The following is a 26,120-nucleotide window of genomic DNA, read 5'->3' as shown; positions in this document are numbered from 1 at the left end:
TGTAGCATTTGTTCTGGAAGCTCGTATTTACATTTTAAGTGTATCTGGTGAGTGGGCTGGAGCCCTGATCTGGGCCGGGGGGGAAAAAAAAGCCCTCCGGTACGTCTTTTAGTTGCTCCTCTTCCGTTTTCTCTCCGGTTTCTCATCACTCCAACCAGGTAGGGACTGAAAATCAAAATCGACAACGTTCAGTTTGCGGGATCTGGGAAAGTTTTCCCCCCTCCCTCCCCCCCCCTCTTTTTTTTTAAAGGAGAAAAGGTAAAAAAAAAAAAAAAAAACCTGAGAAGGGGGGTTGGGGGATTGAATGAATAAAAAGGGGAAGGAAGGCGGATCCACGTGGTTTAATCGGAGACAGACAGAGATCCCATTGTTCAAAATCAATAAAAAAAAAAAAAAAAAAAGCAGACAGGGCGAAAGCGCAGGGACGCTGGGGGAAAGTAGCGGCGGAGCGGGGCACTTTGCAGCCGGGATCGGAGGGACCGGCTGGGCCGCACGGCCGGGGAGGGGCCGGGAGAGTTGAGCACCATTAAAGTTTTTATTTTTCGTGTCTGTGCGAGCAGGTGTTTGGGGCTGGGGCCGGCTTTATTCGCCCCCCTCTCGCCGGGGGCAGCCCACCCCGAGGGATTAGGCTAATTAGAGCCAGAGGTCGGAACCCCCGGGCTGGCGCGGAATTGGGGGCTCGGGCGGGGGAGGGGGACGGCAGAGAGAATTGCATTTAATTGAGTGGGCTTGGGGAGGGGGGCGCGGAGACAAAAGCAGCAGGTGGGGCGGCCAGGGAGGGGGGGGAGCGCTTTCAAAGGAGGATCTTTGAAGTATCCCGGAGCCTTCTCTAATTAGAACGTAGAGGATCGGAGGCTGCTTTTTCTTTCCCTTTACTTTTTCGGGGACCAGGCTGCAATTGTGATGCGTTGTAGGCAAACCTAACTTGAGGATGGGCCGGGGCGGGGGGGGTCTCCATTTTTTTCCTTTCCCTACGCGGATTGCAGTCGGAGACCTGGGCTCCCGTGCGGGATTCCCCGGAGGAGGCGCGCCGGGGCCCGGGAGGGGCGCGATTTCCTCCCGGCTCGCCCCCTCTCCGCCCACCCCGCGGCCGCCACTTTGGGGAGGGCAGGGGAGGAAGTGGAGGCCGGTGGCTCGGCTGCGCTCCCCTCCCCCCGCGCAGTTTATAACCCGTCCATTGTGCGCCGCTGCCCCGTGTCTCCTCCAGCGCGACCATGCCCAGGAAGAAGGCGGCGGCGGCGGCGGCCTGGGAGGAGCCGAGCTCGGGCAACGGCACGGCCCGCGCCGGGCCCAGGAAGCGCGGCGGCCCGGCCGGCAGGAAGCGCGAGCGGCCCGAGCGCTGCAGCAGCAGCAGCGGCGGCGGCAGCAGCGGCGACGAGGACGGCCTGGAGCTCGACGGGGCCCCCGGCGGGGGCAAGCGCGCGGCGCGGCCGGCGGCGGCCAAGGCGGGCGGCGCGGCCGTGATCATCACCGAGCCCGAGCACACCAAGGAGCGCGTCGTGAGTGTGGGGCCGGGGGGTCCGGGGGGCCGCGGCGCGTCACTGCGCGTCCTGGCCGGGGGCGGCGGGGCCGGCGCAGGCCGCGGGCTGAATCATCGCCGCCGCCGCCGCCGCACAACAAAAGGGCGCGGGCCGGGGGCGGGCGCGGGCCGCGGCCTAGCCGACCCCGCCGCCCCCGCCCGCGCGGCAGTTGGCCGTTGGGGCGCGCGCCCCCGGGCCCCCGCCGGGGGAGGGGCGGCCGGAGCCCGCGCCCGCCCGCCCGCCCGCGCGAGGGGGTCATGGCCCCGCCCCCGGCGCCGCGCGAGCCGACTCCCTCCGCCTCCCCTCCCCCTCCCGCCCCGGGAAGGGAGACTTTTGCAAGTTGTCTCGGGCCGGAGGAGGGGACGCGCGCGCGCGCCGGGTGCGGCCCGCGACGCCGCGGGCCCTCGCCGCTCCCAGCCCCCTCTCCCCCCACCGCGGCTGCCGCTCGGCCGGGGCGCCGCCGCGGGAGGGGGCCGCCGGGGCGCTGCGGGGAGCGGCGGTTTGCGCCGGGGCTTTGAGGTTCCCGCCGCCTCGGCTCCGGCGCTCCGGGGGGGCGGGGCCTGGCGGCCGCCGCGCATGCCTCATGCGGCCCTGCGCCGTCTCGCGCCGCCGGGGAGGCGGGGGCGGTCGGCGCCGGGGCGGGGTGCGAGGGCGCATGCTCGGGAGAGCCCCCCCCAACCCCCGCCGTTGGGGTCGGGAAGCCCCCGGGGCTGAGAGGTGTTTGGGCTTTGTTCGCCGCTTGCAGTCCGAGGGCGCGGGGGCTCCGGGTGGCGCTCCCCCTTACCCCGGGAAGAAGCATCTCCAGTGCCCTGAGCGGGGCTGAATTCGCTGGTTAGCGTGGGGCCTGTAAGATCTTAGTTGAGGTCGTGACCAACTCAACTCCTGCGCCTGCAAGACCCTGCGGAGCCGGAGATCTCAGCCCGGGGCCTGCGATCCTCGAAACCCACAGGCTTCTTGTGGGACGTGTGTTTGGGAGAGTATCAGAGCTGACACCGGATTTCGGATAACCTCCAAAGAGTCAGAACTTCCGCTTAGGGTGTAGACGCTCTGGAGAGGCCTTTCGATGTCCCCAAAGGGCGTGTAAGGGTTAACAGTACCGGAGTGCTTTCCCCCAAAGGCGCTCAGTGTTTAAACGGCTAAAAATGATGCATTTCTTCATCCACTTAACTGATGAGGAAACTGGGGCGCAGAGTTTCAAAGAGCCTCTCCCAGCATCACACGGAGGTGGATTTCCACATGGGCTCAGGTGTTTTCTGATGGCATCCTTAACCCCTGTGCAAAGGGGTCCCGTGAAAATGTTTTATGACTGCCCTCTCGTTGAAAGGGTCAGCCCATCAGATGGTAGGGGAGAGCCCATGTCAGTGGAATGTCTCACCTGGCGTCTGGGACCGGGACCGGGACCGGGACCGGGACGGTGCCAGGAACTAGCCACAGCATTGAGAAACTGGGGCGCAGGAACGGCTTTCCCTTGACAGATCTCATTCTCTGTGTGGGACTGTAGCCATTGGCCGCTCCAGTCCTGGTGTATTAGGAAGAGACTGAACAAAAAGGCCAGCTGAGCTCTGCCTCTGCTGCGTTCTCTGTGCGTGAGTTCCTTCAGCTGCAGGGCTCCACTCCGCCTGACTGAGCGTGAGCTTTCTGGTCCTGAAGGAAGAGATTCTGACCCCAACACCAAGGTTCACCCAAGAGTGTGGTCCCAGAGGCTCAGTCCTCAGAGGACCTGGCTCAGTCGGTCAAGGGTCTGACTTCCCCTCAGGTTGTGATCTCTCAGTTCATGAGTTTGAGCCCCGTGTGGGGCTCCGGCTGGGCTGACAGCTCGGAGCCTGGAGCCTGCTTCGTATTCTGTGTCTCCCTCTCTGTCTCTCTTTTTCTCAAAAATCAATAAACATTAAACAAACAGAAAAAGAGTGTAGTTCCAGGCAGAGTGTGTGCAAGGCACACATGACTCTCCACCAGCACTGTGCGTGGCTGGCTTGTCTGGTGGGAACGGCACTTTCTCAGTCTCATTGAGCGACTCCTTTGATCCTTGGGGGTAGACAGACCGGGCAGTCCCCCGCAGCTTGCATTTGCTTTGTATTTACATCTCTAGGATCTTTCAAATTCTTGGTTCTTCTGTACAGATCTACGCGTACCTTCCCCCATCCCCTTAAAAAACAAGGGGCCTGTTAAGCATTAGAGCAGTTTCCTTTGGGCCAGTCCGCACCCTCCTAGGCTCAGCGCATCTAGGATACTGAGGGTTCAGATGCCTCATGGAAAGTGAGTACGCCGAGGTTTAAGTTCTTGTTAGCATCTTTTGGGTTGGGTCCGGAGTCCAGGCCAGGCCCTGGTGGGTCTCCTGCTTGGCCCCAGGTTCCTGGGTTCCAGGGGAAGCATAAGGTCGCCTTCTGCTAAGCTGTCCCGCCCCAGGCTGCCAGCAGCCCCTAGCTTGTTTCAGAGAAGGTTTTCAACCGCTGTTGAGGGCTTCCTGAAGGAGGTGTGTGTGAGAGCGGCTGCCAGGAGTGGTCTGGAACCGTAAGCTGCATAAGTTGGACTCCTGAAAGGTGAACCCAGATGCTTGTGTGGTCGAGGGGCAAGGTTGCCGTGAGTAAGTAAAGGTGTTGTGTTTTTGTAAAACATCTCATAGGATTTCAGTGTCAGGAAATGCTCTCTTCGGGGTTTATGTGCAGTGCTGTGAGGTGAGCGTTTTATGATGGTCTAGGGTCGATGGCTTGTGAGCTCCATAAGCCCATAGGTGACTCAAACAGCCTTGGCAGAATCCTGGAAGACAAGTGAGTGTCCCAAGCCGTCCGGGTCTTTGTAGTTCCTTCAGTGTTGGTTTGCTAAGGTTTTGTAGACCCTGAGATAGGTCTGCTCCGTCTGAAAGGGCCTGATAAATACGACTGAAAAGCGAGCTTGAAGTCTGTTTCAGTTGATAGCCCGTTAGGAAATTTGTCATTGCTGCCATTTCTCTGAACCATCTTCTCTCTGCCAAGGGTAGCGCTTTTTTAGAAGGATGTATGTGAAAAGGTTGACTCTCAGCCTCATGAACATGCTCCTTGCACTTGGGCAGTAATTCAAAAATCGCTTTGAACCGGAAACCCCATTTTGTTGATCGGAGAAACTCTGTGCGTTTTGCTGCCATGGCCATTCATCTCGGCCCAGCTTACGGGAGGCAGCAAGGTGAAGTGAAATTCACTCATCCTGTTGGGGAGACTGTTTGACCGGCTTCATAGCCACCCGGCCTTTAGACGCAAAAGCAATCTCTTGGCCCATCAGGGAAGGTTGGATCATACCTTGCAGGGTCACCTAGCCTCCGGCTCGCAGCCCTGACAGCCATGGGGGGTCCTCTGGCTGGGAGCCAGCAGGCTTTGGGGTCTTTCCTACCTGATGGCCTGGCTCAGGTCTGTGACCAGGAGGGACATGGGCTGTGATCTAAAGGGCGTTAGGAGTTGTCATTTTAATTTTTTATTTCATAGAAGGTAAAGGGGAGAATTAAATTATGGACAAAGTCGGCGACGGATGGCAAACAACTGTGTGGATAATAGCAGTGAAATCAAGTCTGTTACTTTGACCTCACGTGTGAGGACGTAAGGCCCGTGATGTAAAAACCTGAGTAAGATGACAGTCTCTCTGTAGGAATCAGACCACAGAGACTGGAGTAGACTCCACTGACCGAGGCTTTGCACACACCCCATATCGGGAAGGGTGGGAGTTTTGTGTGAGCACGTAGCTGGCTCGGTGAGTCAGAATCCATGGGCACCTGCTCATCCGTGCAGTTGCTGGCAGGTGCGGGTCACAGAGGAAACCCGTCCCTTCCCCGGGCCAGGGCAGAAGGTCCGGCCATCTGATGGAGTGGCAGAGGTCCGCAGGGGCCACCTGCGAGCTATTGCTCTAGCAAATGCCTCTCGATGCCACGGGTTGATGGTCACATTGCCTCCCCCCCCCCCCCCCGGGGCTCCTCTGCCCGCCTGGCCCAGCAGCTCGTCCCACCGAGCTTTAGTGCCCTCCTTGGTCTCTGTTCCCCTCTCCACGCACACCTGAGAAGTGGTGGGGAGCTGGCCGGTGACCTGGGCAGAGACCCAGGACCTCCCCTTCCTTGGGGAGCCTGGCTGCTGCTCATCCTCTGCTGTTGTAGAATGTTCCAGCCAGGCCCGCCAGCTAAACAAAGAAGGGGAGATAACCAAGGGAAACTAGGCTCCCGTTCAAGTAATCCGAGTCTGTGGGTGCCGTGGGGTGGGACTGCCCTGCGATTAAGGTCGTTCTCTAAATAATTTAAGCCTGGTGAAGCCCTTCTCCATTCATGGCTGTTTGGCTCCCCTGCGCGTGCTGCTCTCTCTGCCCGCAGGACATGTCCTGTAGGCGGACTGGCTTTCTCCAGCCCCATAAACGTGGGTGAGCATGGCGGGGTCTGTTCTGTGGCGTGTCCGAGAACACTCGGGTTTGGGTCACGCTGAGTCCCCGCAAAGGTGCGTTCCTCTTAAAAACGCATGCATCGTGTGGCCAAATGTCCCGCCAGGGCCACCACCGCCTAGACGTTATGATGACTGGAACCGGGTGGCTTTTTTTCATCAGGCCTTCCAAGAACAGCTCTGTAAATAGGAAGAAACTGTTCTCTTCAGTGTTCTGGGCTTGGTGCGGTAGGGGATGAGAGGGACGTCCCCTTCCCCGGCCCGTAAGGAACCGACCGGCGCGTGGTTCAGAAGTGAGTCTTTACCTGACTGCTGTTTGAAAACGTGCAGCAGACTGCTGAGGATATTCTAACGAGGGCCACCCCAAACTGGATAGTGGCCTTTTAAAGCAGTGCGTATTCCCATCGACGGCCCAAGGGCCGCACACGCTCTGTGTTGGGCAGCTGAGGGTCTGGACCGGAGTACCAGGGTCTGGAACCCTCCCTGTCCCACTCGCTGCCGCTCCCCAGGCTCCCAGGCCAGCAGTGGGGACAAACCCAGCCCCATCGAAGCCAGGTTCTCCCATGTCACACGGTGCTCTGATGATTTCCCCACAGAAAGGCGCCTGGCACCGCGGGGCAGCACCCGGAGGGAGGGTCCGACATCACCGGTGACTCGGGGCTCCCAAGGCTTGGAGTCACGTGCAACAACACCGTGTTGGCCGTGGGCAAAGCAGACCTAGCCCCAAGGTCATCCGTTGTAATTCTCCCTGTGTGCCACCGTAGGCCTCCCGCGAATACCCATATAGGCAGTTGGCAGGGTGGAGGGGAATGCCATTTGGTTGTTTTTTTTTTTTTAATGTTTTTTTTATGTTTTTTTGCGAAAGATCGTTCTCAAGAGAAATCAAAGGGTAACAGTGAGCCTGGGCATAAGGAACGAGCTGCCGTGGGCAGGTTTGGGGTTATGCACACTGATGAGGCAGTGACCACCTCAAGCCTCCGTTCGCTGTGCGAGCTGCGGGGGTGGGGGGCGGCGGGGGGGGGGCATGCGAATAACGAATTCCTATTTTTTTCTTTTGTTTCTGGCTGTCGTTGGACAGACTTAGAAAGCTAGAAGCCACGTTGCAAGCTAATACTTTTTCTCTCTCCCTGTCTCTGTAGAAACTCGAAGGGTCTAAGTGCAAAGGGCAGCTTTTGATTTTTGGGGCAACCAACTGGGACTTGATTGGTCGAAAAGAAGTGCCTAAGCAACAAGGTAGGAGGCGTGGTTTCCGAGTTCTCGCGCGTGATTCTGTGATTCTGGGTGATTCTGGCGGGCGTCCGCCAGGTGGGTCTCCTCTTCATGTACAGAAGCGATCAGAGAGGCCAAGCAACCTGCCCGAGGCCACAGAACCCCCCTGGGGGCTCCCAGAGAACCCTGGTCTCCCGCTTCGCAATTCTGTGCTAACAAACCCGATTGCATTTAGGATTAAACGGGAAGATTATAAATAGCCACCAATAACATCGACCCCTTCTTTCCATTCTCCTTCTCGCGTCAGTTATTTTCATGAAAACAGAGAGGCTGGTCAGACATCCAAGACATTTGTCACGTACCGCATGTCAGACTCCTTAGATGTTACAGAACTGAGTTCAGTTCTTTGTTAGCCGTCAAATTATTGCAGGAACTGGTCGGACAGAGCAAGTGACAGTGTGTGGAGTGGAGGGAGCAGAGGAGTCCCAAGAAAGCAGCTTTTGGTCCCCAGTGGCTTTTAGTGAGTTGGTATCTTTCCTCAGGCAGCTACTGGCCCGTCGTGAAGCTGGCACATCGCCACATTTTATGGCTTCTTGATTTCATTTGGAAAGATTCCCAAAGTGCTTCCCAGCATCGCCCAGTGAACAAATATTTGCACACTGACACTCCCTGGTGCCTCAGGACGGGCAGAGAAGGTCGTCTTATTCCGTGAAAACGTCAGGGGTTCCCGACGGGCAGGGCCCGCTTCCACCCCGCGGCTGGGGGGCCAGGAAGCCCCTCCTGAGGGGTAGCTGATGCCTCTGCAGCCCTGCCAGTGGGCCACGTCCCTTCGCAGTGCTCTTCCGGCCGGTGGCCCGCTCACGGTTCCACATCAGGCCCAGGGAGGGGAAGTAGCCGCCGGAGGAGAGCAGAGCTTGGGCTGTCGTGTGGGGCGGGATTGCCGGGCCCGGCTCGACTCCCCGCACCCCTGTGAGGCAGAGAAGGTAGGGAAACCAGCCTGTGGTTGGAGATCCACTTTCACGGCCTGGTTCAAGGCACTCTGGGCCTGTTTTTAGGCGTGCCTTTGTGTCTTTTCCCTTTCCGGCTTTTGCTTCCCTGGTCGGTCTCCCTTTAAATGGAGTTTTATGTAATTAGATTGACCAGTGTCAGACCTTTGTAAGTATCTTAAAATACCTCTTGGCCCTCCGTGACCTTGCCGGGGCACTAAATGCAAGGGCAGGGGGTTTGTTTTACCACTGGTGCAAAAGCCGGAGGAAGGAGGGCCTCCCTTCTGTGTCTCCTGGCCTCCTCGGAAGGCGAGCTTGCCAACCCCCGTGTGCAGGCTGCCCCAGATCCCGTTGGATCGGCACGACGCCCACTTCATTTACAGATTGACACAGCGACTTGTGCTCCCTCTCCTGACCGCCAGCCTGGCCGAAGAGCCGGGACTGCCGCGGGGCACTGACTGTGGCTTGGATCGCCCTCCCAGGCTTCCCCGGAGGCTGGGCCCCCGGCGTCTTGGGCACGGGTTGCCCCACAGCTGCCGTAGGGAAGATGCTTTGGCGAACCCGAGCCATCTGGCCGCCTGTGAGGCAGGTCCACTCAGCGACACCGGGGCAGCTGCTGCACCGCTCACCTCCGCGGTGTCCCCGCGCGCTGTGTCTTGTTCCCAGAGGTGACACACGTCAGTCGTGCCCCCAATTCATTTTGCCTTCACGATAGACAGACTTGAACATAACCCGCGAAGGCTGTCATTTTCGGTCTGCTCTGTCGCAGGGAATTGTTGGGTTTTCTTCCCCCTTTGAGTAGCAGGAGTGTCTCAAGGCGGAGAAGCTCAGGGACTTTGCTGTGTGCCTTTATGACCCCAGGGCCCGCTGCCTGGTGGGGGAGGGACTTCAGAGTCCCTTTGCCTGGGCGGCCTTTGCAACTCATGAGGATATGCTTGGCGCCCTCTGCTGGTGGGGCACGGGCAGCATAGGTTCGCAGATGCTTTTCCTCTGGTGCCTGATAACCGATCAGCCTCCTAATCAGCTCGGACATCGAGAGGAGTGTGACGGTTGACGTGGCAGCGGCTAGCATTTCATAATGGCCCCCACGGGCCTAGAAACGTGTTCATGTCTCTGTCCTTGAGAACCCCAAATTAAAAATACTAAGCACAAAATTGGCCACACCCTGTCTGTCAAAAGGGAAAAGAGAGGGTTTTGAAGGAGGCAGCTGTTTTCTCCTGCCCACACACCCTCCAGTGTTCCTGGGTGCTCCCTGGGTGCCAGGCACTGGTGAGGCCCTCAGGTTGCTAGGACCGTGGAAGGCACGTGAGTTCAGGAGGCTGAGTGCTGCGATCAGCCTCACGGTTCTCGGGGAACCACAAACTGTAGGGGGATGTGGTCAGGGAGGGCTTCCCAGAGGAGAGGGTGCTTGATACGAGGTTTTAAAGAACAAGTGGGGCGGGGAGGGCGCCTGGGTGGCTCAGTTGGTGAACGTCCGACTTTGGCTCAAGTCATGATCTCGTGATTTGTGAGTTCGAGCCCCGCATCGGGCTCTGTGCTGGCAGCTTGGAGCCCGCTTCAGATTCTGTGTCTCCCTCTCTCTGCCCCTCCCCCACTCACACTCTGTCTCTCTCAAAAATAAATAAGCATTAAAAAAATTTTTTATTTTATTTTTTTTTTTTAATTTTTTTTTCAACGTTTTTTTATTTATTTTTTTTGGGACAGAGAGAGACAGAGCATGAACGGGGGAGGGGCAGAGAGAGAGGGAGACACAGAATCGGAAACAGGCTCCAGGCTCTGAGCCATCAGCCCAGAGCCCGACGCGGGGCTCGAACTCACGGACCGCGAGATCGTGACCTGGCTGAAGTCGGACGCTTAACCGACTGCGCCACCCAGGCGCCCCGAAAAAAATTTTTTATTTTAAATAAAAAAAAATAATAAAGAACAAGCAGGGGACAGGGAAGGGCATTCTGTGGGAGGGAGTACACGGCAAAGGCAGGGGGCCGTGACCTGGCCGCTGCGGTGGGACCCCTGAGGCAGGAAGCCGCGTAGGGGGAGGGGTGTCAGCCGTTCCCCCTGCACAGAGCCTGGTAGGTGTGCGAGGAGGGCAGGTTGTTCTGGGGAGGATGCGGACACTCAGACCCCAAAAGGAGCCTCTGGCTGCAGGGGGGGAGGCCGAGGTGGAGAGCAGACGAGGGAGGGTGACGTTGGGCATAGGGGGGAGGAGACCGGGGGTCCACCGCCAGCTTTCCTGGGTTGGGCTCCCAACAGGAGGGAGAGCACCGGGCCTTTCTGGCCAGCTGCACGTGGACGTGCTCGGTAGCCGGTGCGCGAGGGTCTGAGGTCCCTGTGGTTTGGGGGCCCAGACGCAGGCGGAGCAGCACCAGTTCTGGCGCCGGTTGGAGTTGCAAACTTTCTCCTTGAGCGGCCTCCCGGCGCCGGGGGGATGCCGCGCCCCCAGGGTTCTGTGTCCCGGGAGACCGAGCCCTCGGTGGCTGGCGACGTGTCTCGGGGTGCTTTCCGCCAGCCAGTCCCCGCGGGCGTCTGATTTGCCTTCCTCCCTTTGCAGCTGCCTACCGCAATCTCGGTCAGAATTTGTGGGGGCCCCATAGATACGGCTGCCTGTCGGGGGTCCGGGTGCGGACTGTGGTGTCGGGTTCGTGTGCTGCCCATAGTCTCCTCATCACCACGGAAGGGACGCTGTGGAGCTGGGGTAAGTCCGGGCGGGGGCGGGTCGGGGTGGCTCATGGAGGCGGCCCCCCACGGGGCTGACTTCCTCCCCCTCCGTCTGGTCTGCCTGGAAGGGTGGCCTTCTTGCAGCCGCATTTGCTCCGTCTGATTTCCAGCCGGTCCCTCCTGTTTCCCGCCAGTGCAGCCCCTTCCTCCACTGCCCTGTCATGCGCTTGTACACGGCCACCTAATTCTCTGAATCCTCTTCCCTAAGCAACCTTTTCCTGAACGTTCTGGCTGAATCTGGATCTTTCTGATGTTGAGGCACCTAGAATTGAATTCCTATTTTAGGCACGTCGTCCCCTGGGCAGACAGCCCCCCCCTCCCCCCCCTTGCTTTGTGGCTCAGTGTTGACGTAAGACCTGTGTTCTTGCCACTTGAAATGCCATGGGCCGCGTCACGGCATCGGCCACTGTGTCCCTGCAGTCCTGTGCCTCTGATTCCGGGGATCACAGGCCCACAGGCTGGGTTGCTCGGTGCCTGATTCTTACTGGATTTCCCGACAGCTGAGAGCGCTTTCTCTCAGCCGGGCCGATTTCCGGCTGCTGGACCCCCTCGTGTGCGCCCCTCGGCGGTGGTGTCCTTGCCGTCCTCCGGTGTCCCCTCGGGAAGGCTTCCACGCGCTGCCGCCCCTTTCCTCTTCCAGATTGTTGATCCAGGTACTGACTAAGGCTCAGTTTAGCCCCACGCCCTGTGGTAGTTCCTGGAGTCTTCTTCCAGCTGGGTGTGTTGGCAGTGGTCCCCACCCTTTGTTTCTGGTCCTTTGGCTAGCTTTTAGTCCATATGACTCCTTTTTTATTTCGGTCTGTTTGAACGATTTTTTGCAATTTCATGAGCTGCTGTACCAAAGTCCAAATATATTAACATCTGTTGTCTTCGCTGCACTCTGCTAATTTTGTGATTCTGTTGGGGAAAAAAAAAAAAAAAACCAGCTAACAAGGGTGTCTGGCCCAAATTTAAACTTTAGTCTCTGGATGCCGTGCTGACACGGCCGAGGTTTTCATTTTCTCCGACTGGCACAGCGGCGTGTCCTCCCCCCCCCCCCCCCCCCCCCCGAGGACCCTTCCTGCCTGGTGTTCTGACACCGAAACACAGCAGTCTGTCAGAGTTCCGAACTTGAAATAGCGGATTTCTGATCTCTTCACCGAATTTCACTTACGTGGTGCTTCTAAAACTGTCGCCTGTGCTGACCCTGCGGGCAGGGCATGATGCTGGAGGCTGGCCACTTAACTTGGCCCCAGAGCAAAGACCCGTGTCCTGGTGAGCGGACTTGGTTGCCGCCGAGGGTGGGGGCGGGGGGGGGGGCACCCGGTTCCGCAGTCAGCCACAGCCAAAGGCACGGGGCGTTGTCCGGTGTCTGTAAGCATCAGGGCTCAGCCCGTCGCGCTCGAGGGGTCCACGCCTGTCAGCCCCCCAAGCGTCTCGGGTGGCCGAGAAGCCGCACCCAGCACCCGTGCTAGGTAGAGTGCCCTTCCCGGTGAACTTGGACCGCTCCCGGTAGAAGCGGGGTTCTGCCGCTCCTGCTGGGGGGGGGGGGTGGGGGTGCTGGGATCTGTGCGGGTTTGAGGGTGGAGTTTCTCATAGCCGGCCATTAACTTCCTTCTCAGGCCCTTAGGAGGCTTGGGCCTCACCTTCGTGGCTCTGCTCTCCGTGTTTCCTGTGACAGAGGTCACGGTCATCGTCAGGGAGGGTGTGAACTGCTCCTCCCTCCCAGTGCCCTGACTCTGGCCCCGTAAAATCTCCCCGATATGTGGCTCCCACCGTATGGCTCTCTTGGCCAGGGGGACGACCCGTGAGGGGCCCGCAGAGTTGTTTGATTTGGAAGCTGTCGTAGCCCCTGTTGGAAACGAGGGCAGGTGTAGGGGCCGGAGCCGAAGAGCTTTGGAGCCGAAGAGCCTTGCCAGGGGCTGGTGTCTCGTGGAAGGTTCTGGCAGGGTCCGGCCCCCTCGGCCCTGCCTCCCCGCTGGTTCATAGCCTGCGGGGCTCCAGAGGCAGAGGCAGCCCCGTTGGCAGGAGGGGCTTGTGGTCCGCACAGTCCTGTCCTTTGTCCGAAACCGAGTTCCCGCGGCTCCGCGGCTAAGGGCCCTGTGGAGGGCGGTCCGTAGGAGGTGGGCTTGGCGCTGTTCGGTGGCCCTCATTTCCAGGGCAGATAAAAGGAAAGAAACTACGGGCAGAAATGCTCCAAATGGCCCATGGAAGATGCCCAGGGCACTGAGGTAATTAAACTCTTGTGAGGCAGGTGTCGAAAATGGTTCCTCTTAAAATCCATCTCGGAGAGCAGGGGACGAGGGAATTGTTGTCTGGCAGGTGGAGCGAGGACTGAGTTTCCGTGAGCTCATCTGCTTGTGTTGGACGCCCAGGGCGAACCGAGCAGCAGAGCCTCAGAAAGTGCTTGGGGGGGCGGGGGCAGCTGCCGTCACAGAAAAGGGGGTCAGAGAAGGTGAAGTAGATGGCAGCGGCCCGAGGAGAGGTCCCTGGGGAAGGCACCGTGGCTCTTCCCCTGGTCACCCGACCCCATCCGAGCGGGTCTCGAAAGGCTGGCCGTTGACGGAGGAGCCGGACCCGGACCTTTCCTCCGCTTCGATTTCCGCCACTGAGTGGAGGGCACCTTCTGGGGGACCCACACGTGCCTGCCCCTTCCGTGACGCTGCTCTGGCCACCCTCTCTTCCCTCTGCGTCTCGCTCTTGATCTGCAGGTCGAAACGAGAAGGGGCAGCTGGGCCACGGTGACACCAAGAGGGTTGAGGCCCCCAAACTCATTGAGGGTCTCAGCCACGAAGTGATTGTGTCTGCGGCATGTGGGCGGAACCACACCCTGGCGTTGACGGGTAAGGAGCGGCGGGTTCCTTCTACATTTGGCACGAGGCCACAGGATCCACCTTGGGCACGGGGACAGAGCTGCCTCTGTGGCTCTCGGTCGGGATCAGAAAAGCGCCCAGAGTGCCCCAGGGGTGGGCCTCTTGAAGCCGCTGGCAGCCTCAGCTGCCTGCCTGCCTGCCGGTGTAGGAAGCCCGTCCGGGAGGCGGAGGCCGGGGCCGTGCCCTGTGTGCCTCTGCACTCTCATCCCCGGCTGTGCAGGGGTTTTGCTCCGAGCTCGTCCGCTCCACCCGCTCAGGACACCGTCTCAGTTGTGCGTTCTTCCTGGCAAAGGAGCTCTTTTTATTGTTTTGGAGCCCTTGATTCCAAATCCAGTTCAAAACCTTCAGTGTTCTTTGTCCCTTTTGTGATACTGTTCTCTCCTTCCAGAAACAGGCTCCGTGTTTGCATTTGGAGAGAATAAGATGGGGCAGCTAGGCCTCGGCAACCAGACAGATGCTGTTCCAAGCCCGGCACAGGTACCCGCTCCGGTCTTGCGGCCTTTCTCTTTGCTGTTGTGCAGAAATTTCTGGGGTGGGACCAAATACCTCTCCCTGCAGTGTAACTGATGTCTCGTAGAAACCGAGCCTAGAGTCTTTGAGTGGAATGCACACGTTACAGGCTTTAAAGCAGATTTACTATATGCTCACGGTTGAAACACACACCGAGAACGATTTTTCTCTCTCACGGAGAGAATTTGTTACAGAGGCCTTGTTCTTCAGCCTGTACTATTCCAAAGAAGGTGAGAGATGTTCTAGGGATGGGATTTGTCAGTATCTGCAAAGACTTGTTGAGTTTTGACCTTGTGTGAAGTCCCCTGCCAGGTGACTAGAACACAGACCGGAGTCCGTCTTTTCTTCCTCAGGAACGGAGGGTTAAGTTGGGGAGGGAGGAATCGCACCTAAAACGTGACTATGAACATAAAACAGCCAAGTGCTAGTGAGTGTCTGGTTTAATGATGAAGGCAGGGACTCAGATCGCTCGTCTCTTAAAAAGAGACCGTGGGCAAACTTAACCTGTGGTTTGAACGATTTGTGGAACGTCTCCGTTTCATCTGCCACCCGCTCCGAGGAGGAACAGTTTCTAAAGGAAGCCAGGACCGACGGGCAGGGCCCAGGGCTCACGCTTCTTGGCGAGGGCTCTCCCTGACTGATGAGTGCAGTAACACAGTTTCCAAGTACTGTCTTAGATGTGTTTCCCGAGCCCACGCTAAGTTCCTCGGGCCTTGGCTGTCTTCGTATTGGCTGTCTTTGAGCCATTTTATGTCTCCTCCACACGGTGGAGACCAGTCAGGCCATTATCTCTGCGGAGGGTGAGGGAAGTGTGAGAAAGTTCCTCTCGAAAGTTGAGGCTGAGCTGCTAGTGAGTAGGTGAGGTCTGGGGGTCACGTGTGGGTAAGTTTCTGTCGCTTTCACCCTCCTGCCCGTGCTGGCCGGCTGAGGAGTGAGTGCGTTGACTGGGCACAGTGTTGGGCATCTGGAGGGATACAGGGATCGGGGCACCATCAACCCTGTCTTGGGATTCAACTCTGCTGGGAAGGTGGGGGTCACAAGGGTGTTTCTTAACCTGCATCCTAAGCTTTCGCCTTCAGAATTGCTGAGTCCATTAAATTTCCTTTGTAATCTAGTAATTGTTTCACACTGACCTACGAGAGGTGGAGGCTTTTTATCAGTCTTTTAAAAAATGTCTGAGAGTCTCCTGTCTTGTCTTTTCAGATAATGTACAACGGCCAGCCAATTACCAAAATGGCCTGTGGGGCTGAATTCAGTATGATAATGGACTGCAAAGGGAACCTCTATTCCTTTGGGTGCCCTGAATATGGCCAGCTGGGTATGGAGACATTTTTTTAAAAGCTCTGTAATCTAACTGCGTATCTGGAGCCAGAAGTCGGTGTGGGCCTGCACACACATGTTGGAAATGTGGGTAATTGATCGCAGATAATAGCCTTGATCCATTAAGTGGATCTCCCATTTACTGGGACAGCATGTCCTACCTAACTCAGGGTTGTGGAGCATCACAGTGGCTTGGCCTTAATGAGTAAGTCAGGCTCAGTCTGACAAAGGATTCTTTTTTCTGATAATGGGAATTCATTTATATGTAAAAGGATTTCAGAGTTGTAAAAAAAAAAAAAAAAAGCGCCTTCATTCGGTTTCATATTTTAAAGATTTGCCTTTATTGAAAGTGAGAAAATTACACAAGATTAAGTCTGCTCTGCAAACCCTGGTCTGGGCGATTCTTTCAGGTACACACATGAGCCCCATTCCGTGTAAAGTGCCTGGGATCCCTCCTGTTTTCGTCCCTAAACAGAACGTACTCCTCCAGAAACACATTCACTTCTATCTCATTGAGTAGAAAGGGAGAACTCAGAAAGCGGTTCTCAGTAAGTGGAAAATGTCTCTCGATCCTGATTTTACAAGGTCTCCATTTTCTTTTCCCATCTGACACCAAAGTGTTTTTTTCCTTCTGGCGCCTTCCCACACCCCAGCCCTTTGCGAGTAGGAGGTGAGGAGTGGGCGCCCTCTGCTGGCTCCCTAGCTGCATGCCACCCCGGATCCGCCGCGGCCCCCGGATCTGGGTTGCTGGGTCCCCACGTCATTAAAAGCAGGCAGATGGAAGAAGGTATAAATAGAACAAGGAGCATCTCGCTGGCCTTAGACTTTAGGGAACAGTGACTTTGTGAAACTAAATATACCTCAAGTCAGAAGTGAATAAGAAAGAACAGCCCCTTACGCACATTCAGTGTTGGTTGCCAGGGAGTTGCCAGAGGCTGTTGGAGAAACCGTTTCCATGGCCACGGGCCCCGGTGCCATCCCCAACCCCGGGCAAAACACCGGAAGTGTGGTTCCGTTCGGCTTCCGGAAATGTGTCTGCTCCCCTGCTGCCTCTGACTGCCCCAGATCTGCAAGCAAGCAAGCAGGTGGATTTTCCTTCAGGGAGAGCCACACGATCTCGGTGACCATGATAATGGCTGATCGCTGAGCAGTTGCTGTGGGCAGGCCGCTCTTGGAGCACTTTGTACGGACTCCCCTTTCCCTGGGACATCCTTCTTCAAAAGTAGTTTGAGATACTGGCTTTATGTGTATCTGTGGAATCCGCTATACCTCTCTCAGCTTTCTTTGAAGCCCGCTTTGAATCTCCTTGTCCAAATCCAGAGAGATCCCTTTTAGAATTAGAACATACGAATGTAACCTTGGAGAAGTGCATCCCGGCACATCCGCTCCCCCCCCCCCCCACCCCCCCTCATGACGCGTTTACTGGGTCAGGCAAGGCGAAGACGAGAACGTGCCATTAACTACGTTGTAACATCGTAGTGCTGGATCTAGGTTACTAGTAAGTCATTGAACCTCAAGTCTCAGGTTGTGTGTTGAACTTTTTCTGTCCGTCCCCCCCGTCCCCCCTCCCCCCACCCACCCCGGGGCCAAGTGGGGCACAGACCATACTCAGTAGACCATTCCTTCGAATCGGGAGCTTCTGACTTTGACCACAGCTGACATTAAGGTCTGTGTTACAGCCCTTTCACGTTAGAGCACGAACAAAGAACTTTTACAAAACAACGTCCTTGTGTGGACAGTGTCCTTGGGTGTTCCCTATTCTGTCCTACTCTTTTTTTTTTTCATTTTTTTTTTTAACATTTATTTTTGACACAGAGAGCATGAACGGGGGAGGGCCAGAGAGAGAGGGAGACACAGAATCCGAAACAGGCTCCAGGCTCTGAGCTGTCAGCACAGAGCCTGATGTGTGGCTTGAACCCACGGACTGGGAGATCATGACCTGGGCTGAAATCGGATGCTTAACCGACTGAGCCACCCAGGCGCCCCTCTGTCCTATTCATTTTTAAAAAATAATTGGTTTCAACCCCTTAGAATCGATTTCATGATACTGAGTGGGTTGTGCCCCAGATGGAAAAGCATTACCTTGGTGGGCAGACTTGTCCGGTGAGGCCCCAGTGCCGGGTTGGCGCGGGGTGCCGTCAACTGCTGCTTGACCCCTGGCTCTGGTCGCCCCAGGACACAACTCGGACGGGAAGTTCATCGCCAGGGCGCAGCGGATAGAGTATGACTGCGAGCTGGTGCCCCGGCGGGTGGCCATCTTCATCGAGAAGACGAAAGATGGGCAGATTCTGCCAGTCCCAAACGTGGTTGTACGAGATGTGGCCTGTGGCGCTAACCACACGGTAAGACTTGGGGGTTTCTGGCTTTTCCTCTGCTCCCCGAGCCTCACCTCCGTGGGGAGGCTGTGTGTGTGCTGCGGTGTCCCAGCGCTTGGCTTCGGCTGGGACTTCCTTCACCCTGGGAGTCCGAGACCTCCCGCCCTTCTCCCCGGGCTTTGTACCACTCAGGTGGCTCTGGGGTGGATTTTCCTTTTTTCTCTTTTCTCTTTTTTAAATTTGTTTTGAGAGAGAGAGCATGAGCAGGGAAGGGTCTGAGACGGGGAGGGAGGGAGGGAGTGAGGGGGAGAGAGAGAGAGAGAGAGAGAGAGAGAGAGAATCCCAAGCAGACTCCGCACTGTCAGCACAGTGGGGCTCGAAGTCAACGAACCCTGAGATCACGACCTGAGCCGAAATTGATTCAGACGCCCAGCCGACTGAGCCACCCAGGCTCCCCCCCCCCCCCCCCCCACGCCACGGGGTGTAGCTCTTCTGTTCATAGTCTCTCCGTAACTTCTGTAGACGTAAAGGACAGACTTTTTGGTTGGACTCATGGTGTCTTTCTGGTTTTGGCCTTTGTCCGACAGCTTCACAGACTTCTTTTTCTGATCCCCCGTATGGAGGGTGTTGAATGGTTTTTAACTGTGAGGGTTGTGTCCTTGCAGATCACTTGGGATAGACGGCGATACAGTTTTTGGATATGCGTCTTTCTGTCTGTATTGCCTTCTCGCGGTGGTTTTGCCCAAGGATGCCTGCGAGTCAAAAGTTGGCTCTCTCCTCTGTTGAGAGAGCACTGGGCTGGGAGTCCAGAGACCAAGCTGGTCTCCTGCTGTGTGCGGCTGACTGGCGAGTGACCCTCGGGCACGGCCTCTGGGATGCTTTGTCTGCTGCTCAGTGATGTGGACCGGGAGATTTCGGTCCCCTGGAGTCGGAAATCCGTGGTTCTCTTCTGCCCAGTGTCATCTGGGGAAGCAAAGGTGGATCCCGTGTTGGCCTCTTCCGTCAAATGGTTTTGATGGGCTGTCCGTTTTGAACGTTGAAGGTGCCGCGAAGGAAAGAAGTTCAGCCTTAAGTCGTTTCAATGAAATTAAGTCCATGTGGTCCCGGCACCAGTGACCAGATGGAGACCACCTGCGAACGGGGCGTCCGAACCAGAGTCCCTGCAGGCAGGCAGGCCTTGCCTCTCAGTTTTGTGCGGTTCTGTCTCCACCGTGGAAGGAAACAAGCCTGCTCTCTGGAGACCCACCCACCCTTTTGCTTTTGATGAGGCGTGAAGGGGACTTGAGACTTAAAGTAGTAATAATTACGGACGAGAAAAAGAGCAAATGCCCTGTTGCCTCCGCCCCTCTCCGCCCCCACCGTGGGGGCAGCTTCAGATTATCCTGCCTTTTATACCACCAGCCGCGGCAACAGGCTCTCTGGAACGGAGTGATGGCCCCCTCGTCCCCTCGGGTGGTTAGGAGGCCCGCTCCAAGCCTGCGTTTTCTCTCCGCCTGCAGCTGGTCCTGGACTCTCAGAAGCGCGTCTTCTCCTGGGGCTTCGGTGGCTACGGCCGGCTGGGCCACGCGGAACAGAAGGACGAGATGGTGCCGCGCCTGGTGAAGCTGTTCGACTTCCCCGGGCGCGGGGCGGCCCAGATCTACGCCGGCTACACCTGCTCCTTTGCCGTCAGCGAAGTGGGTGAGTGACTCTCCCCCCCCCCCCCAACCCCCCTTCCCTGTTCCCCCATCGGGGCCTCGGGAGGAGAGTGTGGAACCAAGTCACGGCTTTCCGTGGCATGGCGGGTGGGCAGCCCCCGTAGTCCTTGGCACGTTCCCGGGCCGAAACCCCCGCGTTCTTCCGGCCAGAACGCCCCTCTGTTGCCAGCGGCGTGCAATGTTCTTGCCTTGCTGATGTTGCTGGAGAGGGGAGTTCAGTTCTTGGTATGTGTGCCTCTCCCCAGGCGGTCTGTTCTTCTGGGGGGCCACCAACACGTCCCGTGAATCCACCATGTACCCGAAGGCCGTGCAGGACCTGTGCGGCTGGAGAATCCGGAGCCTGGCTTGTGGGTACGTGGCAGTGTCTCCTGGTGAGCGGGACGTGTGTCCCCTTCCTGTCCCCTTCCTGGGCCCGGAGGACACAGTGGGGAGGGCGCCTCTTCCTTTGAGCCCCCCCGTCCCCCAATCAGGGCATCAGACGCACCAGGGTTCGGGGCGGGAGGGGCTGTTTCAGGCTCCGGGGGTTGGTAGGTCCTAGAACAGAGGCTTTGTCTTGCTGCACCCACAGAAAGTTCCCTTGTAGGGTTTTACTCCTCAGAGGCTTGGTGTGCTTCGCTCGTCTGTGCAGGTTAATGGGATTTTAGCCGGACATAGTGGTAGGATTTTGGTTACCCCGACGCACGGAGAAGAAACCATCTTTTAAGCCCGTGCTTTTCGGTTTATTTTGAGGACCCCTCAGACGCCGTTGAGTGAGGCAGCGCTTCTCGGTGAGGAGTCCGATTATGTTAATCAGCTGCCGTGTCGTTGGAGGGGAGCCGTGTCTCTCGGGGCAGGGGCTATAGCTTTAATCTGCCCGGATGTCTAGCCCCGCCCACGTCAGTTTTTGTGGCGTTCTACCCGCTTTAGAGTCAGCTCTCTGCCCTGATCTGATGACCTCTTTTCCCGGTGTGTTTTCCCCACCCCAGCCCTCGAACCAGGCCGAGGTGAGGGTGGGGGGAAGGCCTGGGGCCCCGGTTCCTGGCACCCTCTCGGGGCTCTGCTCTGGGGCCCGCACGGGACGCTGTGGAGGGCCTAGAAGCCCGTTGGCCCGGCGCGTGTTGCCGGGAAATGAGTACCTCTCGGTGTTTAATGGGGGGACTGGACTCTGACGCTCACGAGCCACACCCTGCCGTTGAGCGGGCAGCCTGCAGGGAGGGTCGTGGCGGCTGGGGCTGCCGGCCGCGCTGGCGACATCCTCTGCCTTTTCGCAGGAAGAGCAGCATCATCGTGGCCGCCGACGAGAGCACCATCAGCTGGGGCCCATCGCCGACCTTCGGGGAGCTGGTAAGTGGGGGGATCCGGTCTGGGCTCTCTGGGGCTGCCTCCCGCAAACACGCAAGAGGAAAACGGGCATCTGCGTGAAAGGCCGAGACGCTCCCTAGTCTTTGGTCACCTCGGCTTTCAGAGACCCTTCGGTGCCTCTCAGATAATTGTGACAGTCTCTCACATCCCCGTCGTAAATCTGGAAATAGGGAAGTTTCGGGTCCCATTTCCCCCTCGGTTTTGCAAGCCGTGGTTGCCTATGCCGGTGATGGGGGAGAGGGGTGGTTTCTCTCGTTCCCTCCGAGAGGGTTTAAGTCAGCAGGCTCAGCGGGTCGTTGGGCCCCACGCGGGCGGTGGTGAGCAGGCGTCCTGTCTTCCTGGTTTTCTCCTGCAGCCACGGGGCCAGCCTCGCAGGTCATTTGGGGACGTTCTTCTCTCGTTTTTCCTAAAAAAGTCAAAGTCTGTGTTGCCTGCTTTTAATCTCCGTTGCCTGCCTGATGAGAACTGATAGCCCTCGGTTTCTCACACGTACTTGGCCTTCCCCAACCAACTGTCTGATTCTTAGGTTCTGGTGCCTGATGAGTCTTTAACTTTTAATTTCTTCATCAGGAACAGCTTGGCTGTGGAGCTCGGCTGGCGGTCTGCCCGTTCTAGCTGCGATTTGATCCTCAGCCTGACTCTTTGTTATTTCCTGCGGGGAAGGCGGTCTGTTTCCCTTCCCGCCTCGCTGGTGGGAGGGAGAGGAGGGAAGGCAGGGCTCCTTGGTCCCTAAAGCCGTCTCCGGGGCTCGGTGGCCTGGTCCTCGGTGTTCTGCACCTACTTTGGGTCTGGGGCTCCCTGGGGGCCCATGTGCAGCTGCCCCTCAGAGTCAGCCCCGGGCGGAGCCTCGAAATCAGGACACTGAACCTGGCCCAGGTTTCACGGCTCATTCTTAGAACAGGACAGATGTCTCCAGGGTCTGTCAGAGATGGAACCCGTATACCGATTCAGCCACCAGAGGGGACTGAGGGGGACTTTGGGGCAGCTTCTCGGGGTTGAGGAGGTGGCCTGGCATCTCGGAGGCAAGCCTTCACTGTACGGGAAGGTGTGAGAGGGAGTCTGGTGGCAGAGATGCCGCCGGGAAGGGAGGCCCCTTAAAGGCCCCCGTGTCCACGCTCTCTGCGTGACGCCCTCTGCGTGGTCCTCAGGCAGAGCCTTCTGTCTCTGGTGTCCTGGAGTCTGGCGGCGAGTGGGGGTGATTCAGTCTCCAGTCTGCGGGGCGAGGGTGGGGACGGCCAGTGTTGTTGTGACCTCATAGCCTGAGGGCCACAGCAGCCGACTCTTGCTGTGCTCGTGACGGTGCTGTCTCCTCAGCGACAACCCCCCAGAAGGTGCTCACGATAGCATAAACCCCCAGAGGTTGTCAGGGTCCTCAAGTGGGGAATCAGCCCCCTGTGCGCAGCACTCTTGCGGGTAGCTGTCCTCCCCTCGTGTCACGCGTGGCGGGGCTCTGGTGCGGGGTCCCCAGCAAGGTCGCCGTCGTCCCCTTTGTGGACCGTGCCGCAGCGAGCCCAGTCCTGTGTCTCTGTCCGCTTTGCCAGGGCTACGGGGACCACAAGCCTAAGTCCTCCACCGCGGCTCAGGAGGTGAAGACGCTGGACGGCATTTTCACAGAGCAGGTGAGCACGCACTCCCGGGCCAGGGGGACGCGAAAGGCGCCCGTGGAGAAAGTGCCGCCAGCTGGCACCCGACTTTCCTGCTCCCGGTCTCGTTAGCCTGGCCGAGGCTTGTCTGATGGCTCCTCGAGCGGCTTTTCTGCTGCTTTGTGCTAGAGGCCAGCAGTAGGAGGCAGGGGGGCGTGCCAGCCAGGCTCAGTGGCTGTTCTCGCCCTGAATGACTCTGGCCACAGGCCAGCCCCGGCAGACTTGTTCTGGGGACGAGGGCATCGCTCACGTCTGCTTTGTACCTTCGGCGGAGCCTGCGCCCCATCGGGCCTTAGGGCAGATGGCGGGGCAAGACCCCTGCTGTTCCGTCCACCGGCCTGCCCGCCCTTGTCCGCCGATACACAGATGGGGCGGGTGCCCTCACACAAGGCGGGATTGTGGTCCAGAGAGGCCCGGGAGCAGGATCCCCGTGTCCCCGCCAGTCTCTGCTGACCGCGTTGAATCCCTGCCTGGTGGCAGGCTGGAAGGCTTTGGTTTTGGCCAGGGCTCTTCAGCAAAGGGCTTTTGTGTGGCCCAGGGTGGCCGGCCCAGCTTACGGACGGCCTGTCGTCCGCTCCCCCCTCCACGAGCCGGCGGGCTCCGCTTACACCCCAGCCCCGATCTCTTCCCCCAGGTGGCCATGGGCTACGCCCACTCCCTGGTGATAGCACGAGACGAAAGCGAGGCCGAGAAAGAGAAGATCAAGAAGCTGCCAGAGTACAACCCCCGGACCCTCTGATCGTCCCGGAGCCTTCTGCAGCCCCACACCTCTCGCGGCAGCTGTCGGTTCCACGTGCGCTGGGACGGACGTCGAACAAGGAATTTTCAGAAAGCAAAAGTTGACCGAAGGTGCATTTTTGTTAGACTCCCTGCGGTTCCGTTTTATAAGCGATTCAACGTCAACTACCTTTTCTGTATGCTTTCCAAAGTGGTTTTTTTTTTTTTTTTTTCCTTTTCATGTTGAATTAAAATATCTGCTCATAGTTGACTTACCATTCCTACAAAAGAGGCAGAAACTTTGAGCAATCTAGGGGTTTTGTTTTTGTTTTTGTTTGTCTTCCTCCCCTGAATCCACTTCTCAGAACACCCCTTTCCAGCTGTAACTAGCGTTGCGATCCGGGCGGGTGTTCCCTGAGAGGAGTCCCCGTGGACTCAAAGAAACGTCCCTTCTGGGAACCGGCGGCCGCAGCTGGGCATAGACAGTCCTGGTGGCGGATCTCCATCCGGAATCACGGCCGCCCGCTTCGGGAGCATCGGGTCACTATTCCTGCTTCTTGTAGACCGGCTGAGGCTGGCGTTCTGTTTCTGTCCTTGGCTGCTTGTAAGCCCCATCGCCTTTTGGCTGCGACATTAGTAGAATCTGCCGTTTCCCCCCTGGAGGGGGCTTTGGGGTCTGTGTTTAGCCATTTTTATCTACTTTAGCTGTAAAAGAAGTCCAAATGAAAATCAGGTGATTGTGGACCCAGTGGGGACTTGGGGGTGGGAGGGGGGGTGTGGGTGGGCAGACGCGGGGACAACGTATCTGGTTCAAGGGCGGCTTCCAGGCTCCTTAGACGAGCCGGGGCCGCCTCGCCAGCACTCGCCATTAGAGATTGATCAGCCAGCAGTGAAAAGTGCATTCTGGAGTCCTTGCAAGGAAGGCTCAGCCCTTTATGTGCCAGCCTTTACCACCTTCGTGCTTCTGTCTTTCTCCCCTGCCGGATCCTGCCGGAACGGGCCCCGTTTCTGAGACTCGGGCACCTGTTCCACTAACCCAGCTCTCTGGTCGCATTGCTTGGCCGTGGTACCAAATAGTTGGGATTCCTGAAGAAGTCCCCCTTCCCCGCGTGTCTGCGCAGATCTGTGACTGCCACCCCCGTTCCCGCCAAGTGCCCTCTGCCCGAGCTCGTCACCGGTGTTGCGCTGCTCTGCGTGAGTTACGAGGTGCCTTTCCCGGAACCCCTCCTCTCTCACTTGGACCCAGGAGAGGCGACAGCTCTGGCTGGGGCTCTTGTTTTCGAGAGGGTCTGGACTGGTTTGGGTGCTTTAAAATAGATTTTTTAGTTCCGTGGTGCTTCTGGGGGGAGATGGGGGTAGAACTTCAGTGTGAGACTTGGGTGGATGGGGAAAGTTACATATTGGTCTTTTTTTATTCTTTGCTTTGCCGTTGTTACCACTTGTCGGTGTCTCGATGTTAAAATGCCAAAAATGATCTAGTCGTCGTTGCTTTTTTTCCCCTGCCCGTCCCCCGTCACGCCTTACGGCGGCCTCTGCCTTTTCCAGGGCGTGTGACAGGCTCTGTCCCGGCCGGTCCCACCGCCTCGCGCGAAGAGACCAGCCTGCATCCTCCTTAGTCTGACTTCACGCTCATCTCTGACGTCCCGTGTCCGTAGTCCAGGGGAGAAGCTTCTGCACCCTTAGAGCTTTTGCCACACTGACCTGATTTGTCCAAATCACCCCAAAAGTACCATCTCTCTCGCTTCCGTGCGTAGAACCCGTCCGTTTTCCTAAACACCAGTCTCCTTCCTGGAGTGGGGCTTAGGCGCCTCGCCCCTGGTACCCGCATACCTGCCCCCCCCCCCCCCCCGGGTCGGGTCGTGTGGTCCCTTTGCAGGAGCTGCCCTTGGCAAGGCAGGGCTCCGATCTTCCAGGGGACTAGTCTGAAACCTGCCACCAGCCTGTTTAGGGCCCCCGGCCAGGGACAGAGCAGCCTACACATACCTTCAAGTGGAGACGGCCCCATTCTCTGCCACAATCACTCCTTTGGGCTTAGAATTTTAAAATGAACTTCCTACTGGCGGAAAAAATCATGACAAGTGCAAGGGGGTGGTCCTGCACCCCAAGAGAAAGAGGGGCCCGGTCTGGGCACGGACTCTGCACCAACCCCTCGGGCATCTGACCTGTCTTCCAGCTCAGGAAGGAGCCTTTGGGAGAAGGGGTTTAGGGCGAAGGGGGAGAACCTGAGAAGAGGTTGTGATTTGGTCGAAGGTGCCTGGTTTAGTGCTGTAATTGTCTTATTTTTTTTTTATATATATTTCTTGGAGTAAACATTTTAAATAAACGACATCATTGTTTACTCTGTTTTGGCTTTCGTGCTTCTTTTTCGGACACAGCAGCTCCGTTTTTCTCTGCTCCCTGCAGGTGCAGCCCCAAGGCTGAGGCGTGCACGAGAAAGATGGGCTTCAGGGGAGGTCGGGGTCGAAGGGGAGCAGAGCTCCCCACTCTCCCTGGAAACCCGTGCCCTTCAGGGAGGGGTCCGCCCTGCACTTGCCCGACTCAACAATGGCATTTGTATCGGCCCCGCTCGAGCGTTGGGGAGGAGAGACCGGGCATGGAAAGCACCGGAACAGTGGTAGGTTTCATAGACCAAGAAACACGTGTTCTCCTTTCCCACCACCCGTGGGAGCCTGAGCCCTAGTGTCCCACAAGCCCTGGTTGAAAACGTGCCCCTCCGGGCCCCACGTGGGCCCCTGGCTGGCAGCCAAGTGTCCACCAGGGGGCACTGAGGAGCCAGGCAGGTCTGCAGAAGCCCCAGGCACCTCCTGGTGTGCCCAGGCTGATCCCCTGTGTCCTGAGAGCAGCACCCCCAACACGCACACACACACGCACACACATACAGGCATTGCCCCCTTTCCAGGGGAGCTT

General features: G+C 57.9%; 1 protein-coding gene across 2 annotated transcripts; it reads left to right on the top strand.

Moving 5' to 3' along the window:
* RCC2 (regulator of chromosome condensation 2) lies at window positions 1-25,556 on the top strand. 2 transcript variants are annotated; one of them, XM_030324461.1, is made up of 13 exons: window positions 1-158; window positions 1,208-1,499; window positions 7,048-7,141; window positions 10,652-10,795; window positions 13,509-13,640; window positions 14,059-14,147; window positions 15,384-15,498; window positions 17,676-17,842; window positions 19,315-19,495; window positions 19,758-19,863; window positions 20,763-20,835; window positions 22,395-22,472; window positions 23,131-23,235. In XM_030324461.1, the coding sequence occupies exons 2-13, from the start codon at window positions 1,215-1,217 to the stop codon at window positions 23,233-23,235; spliced, it is 1,569 nt and encodes a 522-aa protein (XP_030180321.1). In that variant the 5' UTR covers window positions 1-158; window positions 1,208-1,214. The 2 variants fall into 2 exon arrangements, with proteins under 2 accessions (XP_030180321.1, XP_030180323.1); XM_030324463.1 differs by lacking the exon at window positions 1-158 and having other exon boundaries at window positions 1,215-1,499; window positions 23,131-25,556.
* The last annotated feature ends 564 nt before the right edge of the window (window positions 25,557-26,120 follow it).

This window comes from Lynx canadensis, chromosome C1 (genome assembly GCF_007474595.2).
Source record: "Lynx canadensis isolate LIC74 chromosome C1, mLynCan4.pri.v2, whole genome shotgun sequence".
Taxonomy (NCBI): domain Eukaryota; kingdom Metazoa; phylum Chordata; class Mammalia; order Carnivora; family Felidae; genus Lynx; species Lynx canadensis.
This window is presented reverse-complemented; position numbering and strand designations above follow the sequence as displayed.